The sequence below is a fragment of the Oenanthe melanoleuca genome, chromosome Z (genome assembly GCF_029582105.1).
Source record: "Oenanthe melanoleuca isolate GR-GAL-2019-014 chromosome Z, OMel1.0, whole genome shotgun sequence".
Classification (NCBI taxonomy): Eukaryota; Metazoa; Chordata; class Aves; order Passeriformes; family Muscicapidae; genus Oenanthe; species Oenanthe melanoleuca.
This window is the reverse complement of record NC_079362.1, coordinates 52613122-52630784: the sequence shown is the minus strand read 5'-3', so window position 1 is coordinate 52630784 and position 17663 is coordinate 52613122. Positions and strand designations below refer to the sequence as shown.

The 17663-nt window shown below is 36.7% G+C and overlaps 1 protein-coding gene across 1 annotated transcript in view; it reads left to right on the top strand.

Moving 5' to 3' along the window:
• Positions 1–17663, top strand: part of ANKRD31 (ankyrin repeat domain 31) — a 60779-nt gene that overhangs the window by 27232 nt on the left and 15884 nt on the right. The window contains 8 exon segments of the mRNA XM_056513377.1: positions 1577–1739; positions 5319–5504; positions 6245–6387; positions 8942–9101; positions 9550–9632; positions 10394–10475; positions 12598–12694; positions 16423–17473. Coding sequence (XP_056369352.1) covers positions 1577–1739; positions 5319–5504; positions 6245–6387; positions 8942–9101; positions 9550–9632; positions 10394–10475; positions 12598–12694; positions 16423–17473 — 1965 coding nt within the window.

The window sequence follows — 17663 nt, the reverse complement described above, 5'->3', positions numbered from 1 at the left end:
GTTGTAGACTGTAGTATGCATAGATACATCTTTTGGAGCTTTTGAAGTTTTATGTGGTGATGATTACTGTCCTTGTTACTCACAGTTGTGCAGTCTATGTGTCCCTTGAAATGTGGTGGTGTAAAAGCATCCATGGTGTATAGTCTTAGGGTGTGCTTTAAAACATTAAATGACTGATGAAAATGACTGATGGTGCTGTAAACATGTAATTATGTAAACCTACTACTGAAGATTTTTAACTGATAGTTTCAGTAGTTGTGTCAGATGTTAGAGTGTATGTTCTGGTTTTGTCTCCAGATATAAAGTAATCAGAAGGATAATGCTAGTCAGTCACTGGCCTTTGGATCAGCTGTGTTTTGAGATTACCAGGAGTTAATTCTGTGTGGTTTTGATGTGTTATTTACCCTTCTTTATAATTTCCTAGAATAATTGCAGACAGCCTTGTCAGAAGTGTGAAACTAAAGCTCTGGTTTATGACCACAGAAGTGAGGCAGTTTAAAAGACAGATCAATAATTCAAACTTGTTCAATTTTCGAAAATAAATACAAGTTTAAAGCACTTCAGTAATATTTATTGTTGGATTTTGCCCATGAATTTTTATATTATATGTGTATTTCTTAGTTCCTTGTTTTCTTGGTCCTGAAAAAAAGAAGCACAGAGGAAATCAGTTAATTTTATAGCAGCACAGTTTTCTTTTAGTATATAATACAGGAATTTATCAGAAAGTGAAGTTAATTATATAGCCTCTTTTGTAGATAGAATCAAATGCATTTGTACTTCAACATGATAATACTGGAGCATCAAAGGAAGTTTTGCTAAACAAAGCAGAAAAACAAACCTAGTGAAAACCACAGTAATAAAGCTCTTATGAACCTTTCTCTGAAGGCAGAAAAATTTAAAAAAACAAAAACAACAAGTCCAAAAAAGGCCATTCTTACAAGAAGAGTAAAACTATTCAGAAATAATATCTCATGTTATATGGACCTCGGGTTTCTTTCCACTTACAATCCAAGGAGCTTTACAGAAAACATGTTTCCCTCGTGATGGACCTAATGAAATAGCTTAGACTTATTGCTGTGTGTTCCCAATTGTTATGTCACATTTAATGTTGTAGGAAACTGAGCTGTCCGGTGAAATTGCAATAGGAATGTAATTCAACAATGGTACTGTGAAAATTCATTTGCAGAATAAAAGGGTAGCACTGGTAGAAGCTCAGCAACTTCTTTGTAAAGGGGAGGACATAACCTCTCATGTCCATGGTTTCTGGAGAAAAAGTGTGCGCAACATTCTCACACTTCCTATTTAAGAGCACTTGATTCTCAGTCAATACTGATTTGTTTTGACTTCCTCTCACAATGTATCTGTTTTGAAGTTACAACAGGATGTGACAGGGATCAACATAGTCTCATACAGAGTAACAGTAGTAATTTGAGTGATAGGAGACTAAATACCAATATTCACCTTCAGAATGATTTCTTTGCAAAACTCAACAAATCAAGTGTATTCTGATGTTAATGGAAATAAAACTAATGGATCAGCTCTAAGTTTAAAACTATCTTTGCCTTTGTTTTGATAGATTTCCTTACAGACAGAGGAGTCAGAATCAGCATGTGCAAATCCTCAGGAGACAAGCCAAAAAGCAAAGGCAGCCTCATATTTCAGTAGCAGCAACAACAAGCTTTCATCTAATCAATCACAATTGAGTCAAGCATCAGACCAGCAAACATCTAAGAAGTCAGGTGAAAAGTTAATACTTTATAAACCAGTGGAGTTTTTTTTCCAAATGTGCATAAGGAAGGCTTTTTGAAATGTGTGAGGCAAAGTTTGTCAAGAAGTACATAGTATGTTGAGCAGATACTCTAATGAATACCTAAATAGTTCCAGAAATATTTGTGCTCCATTTTACAGAATGCGCATTTTGTTTATGTTACATTCATCAGTCTTTAAGCGTTGTGGTTGAGGGGATTCAGGATTGTAAGTGAGGCAAGTTTAGCCTTACTTAAGTATGTTATGTAAACAGCAGTTTAAAATAACATTAGATCGGTCTTTAGTTAACTGTTTTACATGTCACAGATCAAAGAACAGTGCTCTCTGAATGTTTGGCACACTAAGATCTACTTACATTTTAAGATCTACTTACATTTTATAGTATATAGTAATACATAGAATATATCCTCATCAGGCACAAATCAGCATGGACTCTGATTTTATTGGTACCTCTGTGTTAGCTGTAGTATAGATACGAACCTAATTCCCTGAGACTAAGGATCTAGCATCCTCCATTAGTTGTATTCTCTTCTGCCTGCAAATGCAGCTTTTTGTTAAGCATTTTCATTCCATGTCTAAGATTGCATTTATCTTGTAGCCTTACCATCACAATAGAGCCCTACTCCAACTCATCTTAACCTGTGTGTATTTTCACTTACTGATTTTTTTGATAAAGCTGGCACCATTCATTGTGTGTACTTGGGTTCTTTCTGCAACCAAAACCACGTACCAAACCATGGTACTCAAGACTTGCTAAAACCAAAACCTGTAGTAGTAGATAGCATCCCTCCTCTCTTAAAATCTTTGTGCCTCCTATTTGTGCTGTTACGATTTTAAAAAGCTTTGTTTCAAACCTGTGTCTTATATTTTAGTCTCCTCTGGGATAGCATGTCCCAGGCAACTTTTTTTTCCATGTAAGAGATTCTTCAGGTAAAATTTTATTTGATGAAATTAATTATTTCTTTCATACCAGGAGAGTGTTGCCATTTCAGTGGTGGTGCAAGAAAGTATAGGCCTTTATACAGTTGAAGGCCTTAATTTTTGGAGTCCAGGACAATGGCATTCAGATTGCTGTAGAAATAAATCTGGAAAATAGGATGATGTTTTCTGACTTGTGGGATTTTCAGATTTTTTGCACTCCTCCACTTTTTTGTCATTAACTGGCCTTTTTATCTCATCTGGATTGTTTCTATGTCCCACTAGTCTTCCTCCTATTATTGAATAAAAATCTTTTCTTCACAAGTGACACAGTGTCACTTTCATCTACCTAGTCATTTTACTAGGCTCCCAACATTTCCATTCTGCTTAAACAGAAGGAAGGTACAAATAGCTTGCTTCTTTTCTTATAGTTCAACTTGTGGAAATAATTGCTCATAGACCCTGTGGAGGTATTGAAGGACAATGTCCTCAAAGTTGCTGAGGTATGTCAGCCTAATCCAACCTGATTGCTGGTTACAGTAATCTCTTCATTTTATCTTTGTACTGTGCTGACTGGATTTTGCATTTGCCAAGATCTGGATCTTTCCTTCTCATGACCCACCTGGCAGTGCATCCCACAGAGAAGCCAGTATTTTGTGATTCACAAACTGATGTCCCATCATGCTTTTGCAAATGTTTCCTAACAGCCATGAAGCAAACTGTTGTGCATGACAATTTAACTGGAAAACTTTGCAATTATTTCTGTTCACTTGCAGCCAATATTGCTAAGGTTCATTAGCTTAATGGGCTGTTGTATACCCTTTTTTTTCTTCAACGTCTCTAAAAAGTCCCTAGGACATTCTCCCATGAATCAAAAGGGAAGAAAAGGAAGAATCAGAAAGCAAATGATTGCTTTGGGAGTTCAGACTCAGAAGCTTTTAGGCAAAAGACAATACATTATCTTATGGTAAAGTAGGTCTCAGATTGGAGAACTGTTTTAATAATATGATGCCTTTATGTGCTCTAGAATCTCAAGTTTTCCTTTAAAAAAGGAGCTCTTGAGTTTTTTTGTTGCCAATATAGTGTAGGCCAAGCAGTGTCAGTACAAAGGGAGTTGTCTGAATGCTTTCTTATAGGTTTGAACAGCCTACAGTGACCAAGCTGACTTAAAACCAATATGGCTTTATCCTCACTGTATGTCTATCTCTACTATCACTTCAGTTTGTCTTTCATGTTCTTCCAAATAGTCTTGTACAACAAGGTCCATAGTATATTTTGAAGGAAACATTGGAAAAGCCATTTTTCCAGGAGGCAGGAGGCACCTGAAGAAAGGCAGCTGTCAAGTACAGAAGATGTTTGATACTAATGGATAAAGATGACAGAAAATTTTTGAGAAAAGAGCTTGTTTGATGAGATGAGAAAGACACAGCAACTAATTGTTCAGAGGCATAAAAGGAAAAAAAAACTAACCCCATGGATAAGAGTTTCAGAATGCTCATTTAAAACCTTAGACTTCTGTATTCTTTGAAGAAATTATATATTTTCAAGAAATCAGAGAAAGAACATCGTAAACTTTAAAAAAATACCTGAATAGTATGGTATTGTAATAGAAGGAACAGGGGTTTTTAAAAAATAACATGGATGACAGAGCTTTAGAAAATTTATATATCCTGTCTCTTTGGTAGCAGTTTGAGGAAGGGGTTGTCCTTACTCTATACACATAATAAGTACTTTGTTAATCTCTTTTTTCTGCTGTGTCTCTTAGAATTTAGTAGATCTATTACCTGAAGCTTCAGAATTAGAACCTCTCTGATGACCACATGATATCATTAAAGTGAATGTTGTTTGCTTTGGGAACCAATAAGGATTAAATCAAGTTTATTTGCAATTATGGGTCCAGTTGTGCACAAGTTTAAATGACTGATTATCTATGCCACTAAACATTACTCAAAGACTTATAGTCAGTCTACAGTAGCTTTTCACATCACATTTGTAAGAAAACCTAGTGTATGTGTGTATATATACATATATACATATATATACATATATACATATATATACATGTATATATATATATATATTTATTGAGCTGCATATATATACACCTATCTATATCTGTCTATACCACTCTGTCTCTTTATGTATATGAATCACACGGTTGTATTTTTCCTGATACAGAATTAGGAACTGATAAGGAGTAATGCTCAAGTCTCCACTTTTTTATAGTTTTTAAAATATCTTTATGTGTGTAGCTTATATATTTAGCAGCCTGATGACCTGAAACCAGTTCATGAAGAAATCAAACGTATTCCCTACTTCTATATAATGTAAAATTTCAACCTGTTTACCTTTCATGTGGCTTCCTGATTTGTTATACCCTTGTTGAATCATCTAAGTTTTAACTGGAAATTCTTAAGTACAGAATCTGCTTGTTATCTGACCTATTGCACAGGGCCTTCTGCTTTTAGTACCTTTTGACTTTTTGCTATAGACAGTTATGTTATTGAATAATTAAACTGAAAGTGTTGCACACATTTACAGTGAATCAAATTAATTATGAAGGTTAATTTTCTGTTTATACTTAAGCATTCTTTGTGAAAAAAATTTCTAATGAATACCCAATATCTGTTTAGAATCTACCAGGGAAAAAGCTGTAATTGTACATGGTACCTGTAACACAAGAGATGGGAGAAAGAAGAAAGTTAGGAGAAATGCAATGGGGGAAACTCGGCTGCATATTGCTGCAAAGAGAGGAGATGTGTCTTTGGTGAAGACTATAATATCATCTGGAATTGGTGTCAATGAACAGGACTATGCAGGTTTGAAAATTACCCTCTTATGGGCTGGTTTTATACAACAGTTCTACATAATCTGTATTGTAGATATGTTTATATAATATGCATCATTTTAATAAAATTACGGATTTTTGGTTTAAAATTTTGAGGAGGAAAAGAAGTCACTAAACAAGTGCAAGCGCACTGTATGAATACAGGCTTTTGTGTCAGCATGGAGGTAATGCAGATAGTTTCTCAGCAGGGTCTTGTTACTCTGCTGAAGAGCACCTTTTCAGAGATGTGTACAGAAAACATCTGTGTGTGAAGCACATTCAGACAGGTTTTATTTCCTTAGGAAGAGCAAAAACCAGATGACCAAGAATATGTTTTCCTTTTTCCTACCTAAATATATAACATGTTTCTATTTTCATAGTCTCAAAATGGATACTGTTCTACACTAGATGTCTTGCAGACTTGATATTATAAAATGCTACTGATATTAGAAATCAGATTATTAGTATTGTGCTCCTAAGTTTCTTAAGTTTTTCATCTCCAGTGTTTCATTTATTCTATTATTTTTAGGACTGCAGTAGAAAAAAAAAAAGACTGGGTGTTTTTCTTTGAAGTAAATTGAATTACATACAAAATAGTTTACCTTGGCATTTCAAGATGATTGCTTGTGTAAGATATATCTTAAATACAGCAGAGTGTAGAGTTATGAATTAATGACCTTTGGATCTTTCCAAATCAGATGCATACTGTATGTGTTTTCTTGCTTTTATTAGGTTGGACAGCAATTCATGAAGCCTCTAATGGAGGATTTACTGATGTGATCTTAGAATTACTGAAGGCAGGTGCTGATGTTAACAGCAGAAGTCTCTGTGGTGTTTTACCAATACATGATGCTGTTTCTGGCAATTATTTGGAGGTATATTTTTCTTCTACATAAGATTTCCTAATACAAATTTCCAGCAGACAAACAAACAGCAAAGCAAAATCCCCATTTCATTAAAGTTACTAACAAAATTTTAATATAGGTTTGCATTTAGGAAATAAACCTGTGTTCTTTAAAGTGATCAAAAATTAGAGAAAAATATTATTCAGTAGTGACAGTTGAAATTGTAATGTTAGCTGGCTTCTTTAATACAACAGACAAATAATAAAAATTTAGAAACTCTTTGTGGTTCTTTGCCATGTTTGGGCTTCTTAAAAACACTGTTAAAGTTGAACATTCTCAATTTATTAATAGTTCAGTGCTGCCACAGATGGGAATGATGCATTTCACACTTAAGAGAAAAGCAATAATACACTTTATTGGTATAAAATAGTGAGTTAACAAAGTTCACTGATAAATGTGACAGTTGTTTAACACAATTCTGTTGTTTACTGCATAGGGAGCCGGCTCCCTACTGTAAGGAGGGACCTCCTATTAAGTCATGATGTTCAGAAAGGACCCCCTTGCTTTCTAAGCTCCTTTTCAGATGGCTAGATCCAGACTCCATCCCAGACTCAGTCAGCAGTCCATGTAAAGGGCTTTATGTGCATATGCACAGTCATAAAGGACTGTGTGTGCATAATCAATCCTTTTTATCACATAGCTAAGATTTCAAAGTTTAGCAACGATTATGGAAAATCTGTAGTGACAAGGAATTTCTCTGCCTTGAGGAGTACTCAAGGGTAGGTCCTGGTGGTGCAGCCCATTGCTGTGTGAGATAGCTCAAGGGGCCCTGAGCTGTGCACTATTTATGAAGTAAGGTGATTGATTTATGGTCATATTTGCATACCAATAAGATGTCTGGGTTACTGTTGACAATGCCCTTTGTCACCCCCCACAAAGTCTGGAGTAGGCTGCATGCAGCTACCACTGCTGCCCCTGGTGGTTGTGGCTTAAGCAGGAGAGGAGAGTAGCACGTAGCCATAAAACCCCCAGTCATGGATGGAATGTTTTTCACTAGCTCAACTTGCCCAAAGCTCTGTCCTATCAAATTTCAGACATTTCTTGAGATGAGGTAACCATAACTTCTTTGGTCAATCTGTTCAGTGTCTCACTATCAGTGTAAAAGAATTCTTTTTTGTAAAGAAAAGGTCCTGGGCCGGTTGTTTAAAAATAAACAATTTTTTATCAGCTGGTCCCTTCCAACCCAAATCATTCTTTGGTTCTAAAAAACAGACTGCTTCAGTTAGTAGAGACCTACAGTTATCATCTAGTCCAGCTGCCTGATCCCTTTGGGGCCATCCAGAAGTTAAATCATGTTAACATTGTTGAGATGTTCCTTAAAGGTTGACAGACATTGGACATTGACGACCTCTCTAGAAAATTCCTTAGCACAGCTCAGACCCATTCCCACTCATCTATCACTGGACCCCAGGGAGAGAAGATAGGTATTTCCCTCCCCATTTTCCCTGCTCAGGAAGCTGTAGAGAGCAGTGAGGTCACCCCTCAGTCTCCATTTGTCCAAACTAGACAAGCCCAAAGTCCTTATTCCTCATGAGACATCTCCCAACACTCAATAGCTTTGTTGTCCTCCTCTGGACACATTGAGAGACCTTCACATTCTTCTTAACTTGTATTGCCCAGCACTCCACAGAAATAAATAAAACGTTCTTTTGACAGAGTGAGTTTTGAGGAGCTGATGTGTAAAGGTGATGCCGGATTGGCTTAACGTACTTGTATTTCTGTCAGCACAATTCATGTTTCGTCACATTTATCTTTTTCTGTGAGCAAGGGGATTTCACAGGCTTGGAGCCAAACTATCAGTAGGGCTCTTGCAAAGATTTAAGTATATTATTCAATATTTTGGGGGAGAACCAACAGAGAGCATCCTGAACTTTGAGTCAGCAATTTTGTTCTGATGTATTTTCCTACTTAACTGCACTCTGAGTGTAAGAAATTAGAAGAAATGCTAAAGATGAGAAATCATATGTATGAAAATTCTTTTATCATCCAAGCTCTGACTTCATCTGTACTTTCACATGATCTGAATTTAGGGGGTAGATAATTCTACTTATGCCACTAATCTCATTTTACAATTAAGCAAACTTGCAAGTCTTTTGGAATTAGGAAAGGAATTATCAGTTCATGAACCAAAACCAATATTAAAAAAAGTAATGCAATTCCATTCTGCGCTTTGGTCTTAATGCAATTGGTCCTTTTAATTTAGATACATGGCGTTTTGTAATTGTTCTAACTATATATATACTATATATTACAACTATAAAATCATAAAAATCAGTACTGTAAAAATTACATGTTGTGAAAATTTGTGAATTATTTGTATATTTTAGTGAAGAAATGTAAGATAGAAATCAGTGTTGATAATAGCCAGTTACTGGTTTTGTTTAATTTGGATTGCAAGTATAACAATTGTAGAGTATCTTATTTGAACATGTTTTACTTATGATGCATGCTAGATATAACACATATAATTGTATAAGTCAGCACTAAGAATTAGCACTGTACAAATAACAAAAATGCATAATAGGCAGCCAGGATTCTGCTGCAGCATGGAGCAAACCCCAATGAGAGGGATGGTTCAGGAAAGAGCCCTTTGGATCAAGCTTGTAGTGAAGAAATGAAAGAACTGCTGAAGTCGTATGGTGCTGTGGACTCTGTACTTCCAGTTCAAACTGTTGAAGTTACTGGTATGTTAGTTTTGTAATATAAAACATAGGATTACCCTGTAATCTTAAGGAAAAATCATACCATTCAAATGGTGTGACACTGATATTTTTAATATTAACTGTTAGCTACTAACTATTGAATGTAATTTATTTATTTATATATTTACAGAAAATAAGATGCATGGATGTGTTTTGTTTTTTCTGAGATAATGGAGTAAAATAATATATTTGGATATTCAGATTTTTGTTATTGTCCATATTTCCATTCACAGGAAGGGAAATGAGTAATTTTGAAAGTGATAACTTTCATTTCTTTATGCTACCTAAATTTGATCTCTTTTGCATATGCAAGATACTTATCATTAGTTGATCTGCCATTGCATCTTTGTAACCTGTACCAGCTAAGCCAGCCTATGATGCTCATGCAAATTAATTTTAAATTTTATTTATTTTTTTCTGAATTGTGAAGAGGTGAAATCAAAACATTACTGTTACGACTGCTATAAAAATGATGATGCAGCTTTGACGACACAGCATGAGAAATATAGTGAGGTAAGTATAGATAACAGTTTTGTTAAACTGCTCTATATGACTGCATAGTCACATTTGCTGACTGAAAAATATAATATATAATTTAAATAATTAATCCATTAAAATGTATATAAAAACAGTGTCATGCAGAGAGTTATAGCAGATAAGTTGTGGTTTACATATATGAATATGTTTATTATCACTTCTCTCTGTTCATTATTCCTGTGCATTTAAATTTATTGTGCATACAGTAGTCAATACTGACACACATTTCTTACTGCTTATAAAAATGGAGAAAAGGTCATAAGTTCTGAAGCTTTAAGCATGTTTCCAGAATGGTTCTTTTTGACACAGTAATGAATTGTCATAACGATGATGAAGGTATTCAGATATCTTTTATCTTAAAACAACAAGGAAGATTTATGCACAAGTTATTAGCTCTTCCTGGTGTCTGTAACTTATATCTGCATTGTCTAGATGATGCTGTCATGGTGAAATTCACTGTCCAATCTTTGCTGTGCACTCTGAGGTTTCTATAGGACTGTGAGCATGGACTAGTTTGAATGCCACAGCAAACCCAGGCTGTGACATCCTTTTGCAGAGCAATGTTCTTGGCACTATGTACCTCTATCCTACCAGTGTACCATTGCCTTTACACAGTAATTCCCAACCTGGAATGACTTAAGTCTGCCAATACCTAAGCTGCAGGCCATGTACCATGGTCTGTTTTGTATGGTGCACTTGGCTCTACTTCTTACAGTAATTTCTGTGTTTGTTTACAGGAGTCTATTGCTGCTGTACGAGATACAGAAAAGAAGCAGGAGGAACTGTCGCTGTTTGAGTTGAGAACTTCCAAAGATGCAGGTAGACATAACTGAAGTGTTTTACCTGTTTTTAGTGGGTAAATATCTTTGGCAATGTAACTGTTTTTAAAACATTATTGCACATAATATATTTGAATATCTCCTCTGGAAAATACAGCTTCAGAGAATAAGATTTTAACAACATTTCTCAGGTGTGGACACTTCCTGAGATGGAATTCTGTTCACAGGAATGAATATTATGACAAAATGGGAGGCATGCCACTTGGAGGCATGTGTCTCAAGTCAATCTAATAATATAAAAAGGGATCATTAGTTAGGAATTTGTACTTCCAGTAGCATTATTCAGCATACGAGCATACGAGCCCCTGCATGATCAAGAACACCTATATCTGTAAAGTAGCAGATGCAGCATTTTCATTCTTGTGTGGCTGGACTTCCAGGACCCTGAAACAATTCATGAGAGGAAAAAAAAGAGAGTTCTTTACGGCAGACAATGTGAATGATGAGCAGTTTCAGAAATGCTGATGCCCAGAGGTGTAATTTGTCTTGGGCTATCAAATCTCAGTTCACATTACTCTCAAGAATTTACTAAGCAACAGTGACTTCCTAGGTGATCATGATGCTGCTCCTGTGTAGCTGTTGGAGTCTATTGTGTCCAGGCCATGATTCTTCAAGAGGCATAGCTTGCTGCCAGAATGCCTTTGACCAAGGTCTCTCTCCTCAGCTGCCCTTCCCCATCTAGGCAGGGCTATTTAATTGAAGCATCTCATACTCATGAAACAGTTTTGCTTCCTGACAGAAAGAAAGGGTTTGTTTTTAAATTTATATTCCTAAATACAGACTAGAGCTTTCAAATGGTATTCACAAGTAAATGTATCCCTTTAAAAATAAATGTGAAATATGGAATTATGTGGATTGATAACTCAAATTTATGGTGTATTGGCTGTTAGTTTAAAATCGGTGTTTTCTTGAAAAATATATGACAAATAGGTAGATGATACAATAGACAGATGCCTGTGCATGGACATCAGTTCAATTTCATGAATGAATGAAAGGAACTATCAGACTTCTACTTTTCAGGGCTAATCAGGCTTCCTCTTGTTCAGGGGTATGAGAGAAATTAACATGGTAATCTGTTACCACTACTGACAAAAACATTAGTTTAGCCCTCTTAAACTAAGTTGTAGTCATGACAATTTATGAGGCACAACTCTGAGCAGGTATGTAGAAGTACACTAACAAACTTAAGAAGTAAAATAAAAGCTCAAGGTATTTCCATGCAGTGAAATCTGCTATAAATAACATATTCAATTTTTTTATTATACTGCCTTAATAAGAGCAATATTTGCATATTACTAAGTAGGCAAATACTGGTGGGTACCATGAAAAAGGTTTGGGGAAACATTTTATAATTAGTACTGTAATTTCTTATTTTTCCTGACTATGTAAAGCTTGCATTGACTTTTAGAATTTCAGGAATTAAGTTACAATTTAAAAAAATTATCCCAGTGGTATCCACTCGTTGGGATTTCTAACCCTCTAAAGTTATACATCTAAGAGGTAGGGTATATAAAGAAATATTTATAATTGTTCTTCTTTATCATTTAACATTACGAGTTAGAAACGATGTAAAACTGGGATAGATTTGCTTTTACCTTTGTATGTAACTTGAAACAGTCTAGCTATTTCTTCATTAAGAAATTGATTAAGCTATTTCATAATACTTCAAACAAAAATTTTAGGCACCTTGTTAAGATTGTGTAACTTCTGCAGGTAGCCTCAGTATAACTGTCATGCTATGTATCTACTTGCAGCACAAAGAGCTTAAAAATTTTCAAGGTTTATAATGCATAGGGAAGTTCTTTAATTTATTCTTTTTTTCTCTTATTGATTTCCTAAACAAGGTACCTGCACTTCAAAATTTTCCAGTACTTCAGCTATTTTTTTTTAAGTTAAACTTGTATTTAATTCTTCCTATAAGAATTTCATTAAAAATACTCCAATTGTAAGGAGCTACCAGCATGCATTGCAGTATAAGGTACTGCTCTAACAATCTCTTTATATTTTGGCTGTGTATTTGCTACACTGAAATTGCTATTAATGTAATTATTTTCTACTTCTTATTGCTGTTGTAATTTTGATTACTTCAAAATATTGAACAGATGTGTATATACAAAAGCTGTCTCAGATACAAGATAATTTGAATGAAATACTTGCAAACCAGAAAACAGAGAGGGATACCCTTGCTAAAAAATACAGGTAAGTAGAATACAAGGATTCTATTCATAGAAAGCTATTCTTTGCAGTAGTAGTGATAGAAGTTTTTAGGAGTCAACATGGTGGCATAAAAAGAAACCTATGTGGTTTTCATTCAGATGTTTTGGAAGCATGGTTGGTATTGGGCTTCATTTACCTCAGTTACTTGAAAGGAGAACTTCAAGGTTTACTAATCAGTTGTTTTGCTCACAGTGAGCATTGAAATTAGGTAGTGAACAATACAAAATGTTTGGAAAAACACAGAATCACAGAATGTGCTGAGTTGGAAGTGAATCATCGAGTCCAGCTCCTGCCCTGCGCAGCACTATCCACAAGGATCCTACCACGTGCCTGAAAGCAATGTCCAGACACTTCTTGAACTCTGTCAGACTTGGTGCTCCACTGCCCTGGAGAGCCTGTTCCAGTGCCCAATTGCTTCTGTGTGAAGAACCTTTTCCTGATATCCAACCTAAACCTTCCCTGACAAAAATTCAGTCCTTTCCCTCAGGTGCTGTCACTGGTCACCACATTGAAGAGATCAGTGCCTGCCCCTCCTCTTCCCCCTACGAGGAGAGGATGTAGGCTGCAGTGAGGTCTCCCCTCAGTGTCCTCCAGGCTGAACAGACCGAGTGACCTCAGGTGTTCCTCATACAGCTTCCCCTCCAGGCCCTTCACCATCCTTGTGGACCCTCTGTAGCCTTACATTAGGCTGTTGTGGCACCCAGAGCTGCCCCCAGCACTGGAGGTGAGGCTGCCCCAGTGCAGAGCAGAGCAGAGCAGGACAATCCCCTCCCTTGCCTGGCTGGTGATGCTGTGCCTGATGCTCCCCAGGACAGGGGTGGCCCTCCTGGCTGCCGGGGCACTGCTGCAACTTGCCACAGACCAGGGCCTCCAGCTCCCATTACATGTTGCTGCTCTCCAGCCTCTCATTCCCCAGTCTGTGCACACATCCAGGGTTACCCATTCCAGGTGCAGAATCCAGCACTTCTCCTTATTGAACTTCACATGGTTGGTGATTGCCCAGTCTTCTGATTTGTTGAGGTGCAACAAGGCCTGTCTACAGAGCCTCCCTTCTCTTGAGGGAGTCAACAGCTCCTCCCAGTTTTGTATTGTTAGTGAACTTGGCTAGTATCCCTTCCTGTTCTGCATCCAAGTCACTAGTGAAGATGTTGAAGAGCACAGAGCCCAAAGTGGAGCCCTGTGATAGGTCACCAGTCTGATGTCACCCCATTCACTAGAAGCCTCCGAGACCAGCCCATCAGCCAGTTGCTCATCCATCACATGATGTGTTTATCCAGCTGTGTGCAAGATATTTTATCCAAAATGATCTTAGGATCCTGTGAGAGACAGTACCAAAAACTTTACTGAAATCCAGGAAGATTACATCACCTGCCTTCACTTGATAGCCAGGTGGGTTACCTTGTTGTAAAAGGAAATCAGGTTTGAGAAGCGGGACTTTTCTCGTCATGGAGCAGTGATACCTAAGCAGAAATTATGAAACAGGGATATTGAGTAATTACATTCATTTTGCAGTATCATGGAGGAAAGTAGCTGCAACTCAAGACATTCCTTGGAGTGTCCCTGCCTCTGATTTGTTTCTTTAGCACTCCTCGAATAGAGTGCTCTACCAATGGACAACAAGAACCATTTAGAGAAAGGGCTTGAAGCACGCTTGCAGATGTTCATTCTTTTATGGAGAAAAATTAAAATGTGAGGTAGGATTGCTCATCTTAGTGTGAGCATGGACTGTGTGAATTAGCAGCTTCATGATGCTAGCTCTCACAAGGCCTCTTTGTACTTCCTTCTGAGAAGTAGGAAGTAGGTCGTGTGGTGAGTGCTTACCTAACAAGGTAGTATCCTATTCAGCTTTCAGGTAGTCCCATGGCAAAATTTAAAGGCTGGTTGAGCAAAGAGACTGAAATATTTCTGTCACAAGCCATTTTTCCTGCTATAAAATGTAAGATTACACAAATAATAATAATAATAATTTTTAAAAAAAGGATTTTATAAGGAGTTAGAGTTCCAAATCATCTTTGTGGGCAGAATAGTGGCTGAATTAAGAAACAAGGGCAGTAACATTAATAGCTTTTCTAGTATTGAGAGTAAGAGTGTGTTCCAGAGTGAAGTCATAAATATTTCTGGGTGTTGCAGATATCCTGCAGCTAATGTAACAGCCATCCATCAATAGTAATGAGCTGTATTCCAAATCACGTTATATTTACTTTTTTAAAATTTATATAGTAAATATCTTATTTTTTAATTAATTTACTTATAACTTTTGTTGCACAAACCGTAGAAGATCAGGAGACATCTTATTTTCTATCTTCCAGTTGTTCAGTTAGTTGTCTCAGAGAGAGATACTACTTACATTGTTCTTTTTCTGTACTAAGATGTAGGTATTAGCATCTTCTGTACTAAGGTACTAAGGTATATCTTCTACTAGAGAAAAATTAGTGAAAGAAGTATTTTATTTGTTAGTGGCTGTAAGTTACTTGGTCATTTTAATCACACTGTCTTTGCCTCTTCAGTTGCAGCTTCTTCTGTACTTGTATAGCAATAAGGCAACAACACTTCCCAGAGCAAAAACTGCTAGAAAAGTGTGTGGAAGCCACTGGCCTGTGTAGAAGTCCATAGCTGTCATGGATTACTCAGTGATAAACTGTATGCTGGTGTGTTGATGGTACATGTATTCTAAGCATATGAGATACCAAGCAGTATCACAGTACAGATGGCTATTCTGTGAAGCTGTGTTTTTTCTGTCCTTGTTCTGAGCCATCTAGTCTTAGTGTACCTTTGTCCTGATCCCCTCAACAGTCTGTCTTGAGACTGGGATGGTATTACTTGCATGGCACCTCTGTAGTGGGTGGCCTTAAAAGCAAACCATACTGCAACTCCTTTCCCACAACTTGTGTTGCTTCTCTATCTTCCCAAAATGGTGCCACAGTGGTAGTGATACCACTTATCCCATGAAGGAAAATTAGGAGAAAAGAGTGTTACGCTGAATTGATGGCTCTTGTACCAAAAAAAGTGGGTTAAATAAAGAATTCCCTTCCAGCAGAAAGGAGGTAGAGTCCCCCAGGGAAAGGGTCTCACAGGAAGAAGACTCAGTCTGGGAACAGGATCTGATGAAGGATGCAGCATTCCCAGATTACACAGGCAACATCCTAAACTGTTCTGTCCTCTTTACTTTAAGGTCATGTGGCATTATTACAATGGTAGCTTTATGAAATATTTTGTTGTGTACATGATAAAAAAGATCCTTATAGTATCATCCTTCAGGAGCTTATCCTGAACTAATTTTAAAAGGCTCCAAAGCAGACCTTTGAGACAGGGAATTCAGTGTGCTGCTATGATTTGTGGTGATAAAAGAGCAGTTGGTAATACTGCAGGAACAATTTTGATTATTTGAATTAAGGGTGGTATAGGAATATATATCCTTTGAATTAAGGAGTGGTATAGGCAAGGGTATATTTAAAGTTTGATGATTAACATTTTATGAGACTCCCACTTGCACCTTAATTCTGTGTCCTTCTATGGGATTCTGCACTTTGTGGTCTATAAACCTGGGATTTGAGCATTGAACTTCATACATGATAAAAATACTGTTCAAATTTTAAGTGTTGGCTGAGTCCTTTAAAACATATTCTTGTTCTTTGTGGGTTATGCATATCAAACTGTTTTAATTTTGTATTTACAATAACTCCAATGTCCTTGTTTTTCATTTTCTTTAGAGCTTCAGTGGAATCATTTAAAAAAGGTACACTAAGGAAACAATTAGTTTACCTCGCTTCTAGGCAAAAGAACCTGTTGATGGTTGCCCAAAACCAGGAAAAATTAGTGCAGAAAATACAAAATTACAGAAAAACAAAACAAATGTTCAATTCATCATCAGAGAAGCAAATCTCAAACAAAGTTATTTGTCATGGAAGTGATACAAGACAAAGTTTAACTGCTAATGAAATCATATGTCCTAATGCAGGAGCATTTAGTATGGGGTTTGGTGCCAGCACACCTAATGGAAACAGAGAAGAAGCACATGTCTCTTTAGAAAATAGATTTTCAGCTCAGGATTCCATCCAGGATCCACACATCTGCTTGGATGAGACAAGAGCAAATAAAGAAGCAATTACAAGCAAAGAGGCTTCTGCTTGTGCTTTGGCATCTGAAAACAGGGTAAGAGAATATACCTTTGACAACATGTCAAAGCTGACAAATGCTGCAGAAGTGATGACATTGCCTTCAGAACCTACTATTTCCACTGCTAAAAGAAAGTACTCACAGCAAAAAGACATTGATTGTGTAGCAATTGTAGGACAAAGAAACAAATCTTTAAATCCTATTTCCAACACATTAAATATTGTAGAACCCCGAAGCACTGTTGTCAGTAGGAATGTCTTTCAGACAACCAGTGTCTGCAAGCAGGTTCTTTCACGTGAGAATCTACCCAGATATGTGAGTAAGAAAGAAGCTTTACAGCAGCAGCAGCCGCAGCAAGCAATTTCGTCAGTGTCTACAAAGAATTTCTCTAATACTGTGCAGCAAATGGTCTTTCCGAGTAGTGAGAATTCATTTAATGCCAATCCGATGCCTACTAATCTTACCTCAAATACAGACTGTCCAGCAAATATCAGTGAGAAATCTTCACAGAGTAATGATAATCAGGAATGGGAACAAAAACAAGTGCGATATGGATGGAAGAGTAAGAAACAGCATCAGTTGATAGATCTGCTTGAATTGGGAAGGATAAAGCCCGGAGATAATGTTTTAGAATTCAAGCTGCAGGTAATTGTTGAGAAATAGTAATTAATATTAGCAGATAACGAAAATACCCCATACACTAAAATGGGGAAACAGCAGGTCTCATGGTTTAGTCTGCATCTCCAGTGCTTACTAGTGAACATTTTTATTCATTGGTTATAGATAGCTGTTCATGAGCTTAAAAGGAAAATGAGATGAAGTCTTCCATTAGCCC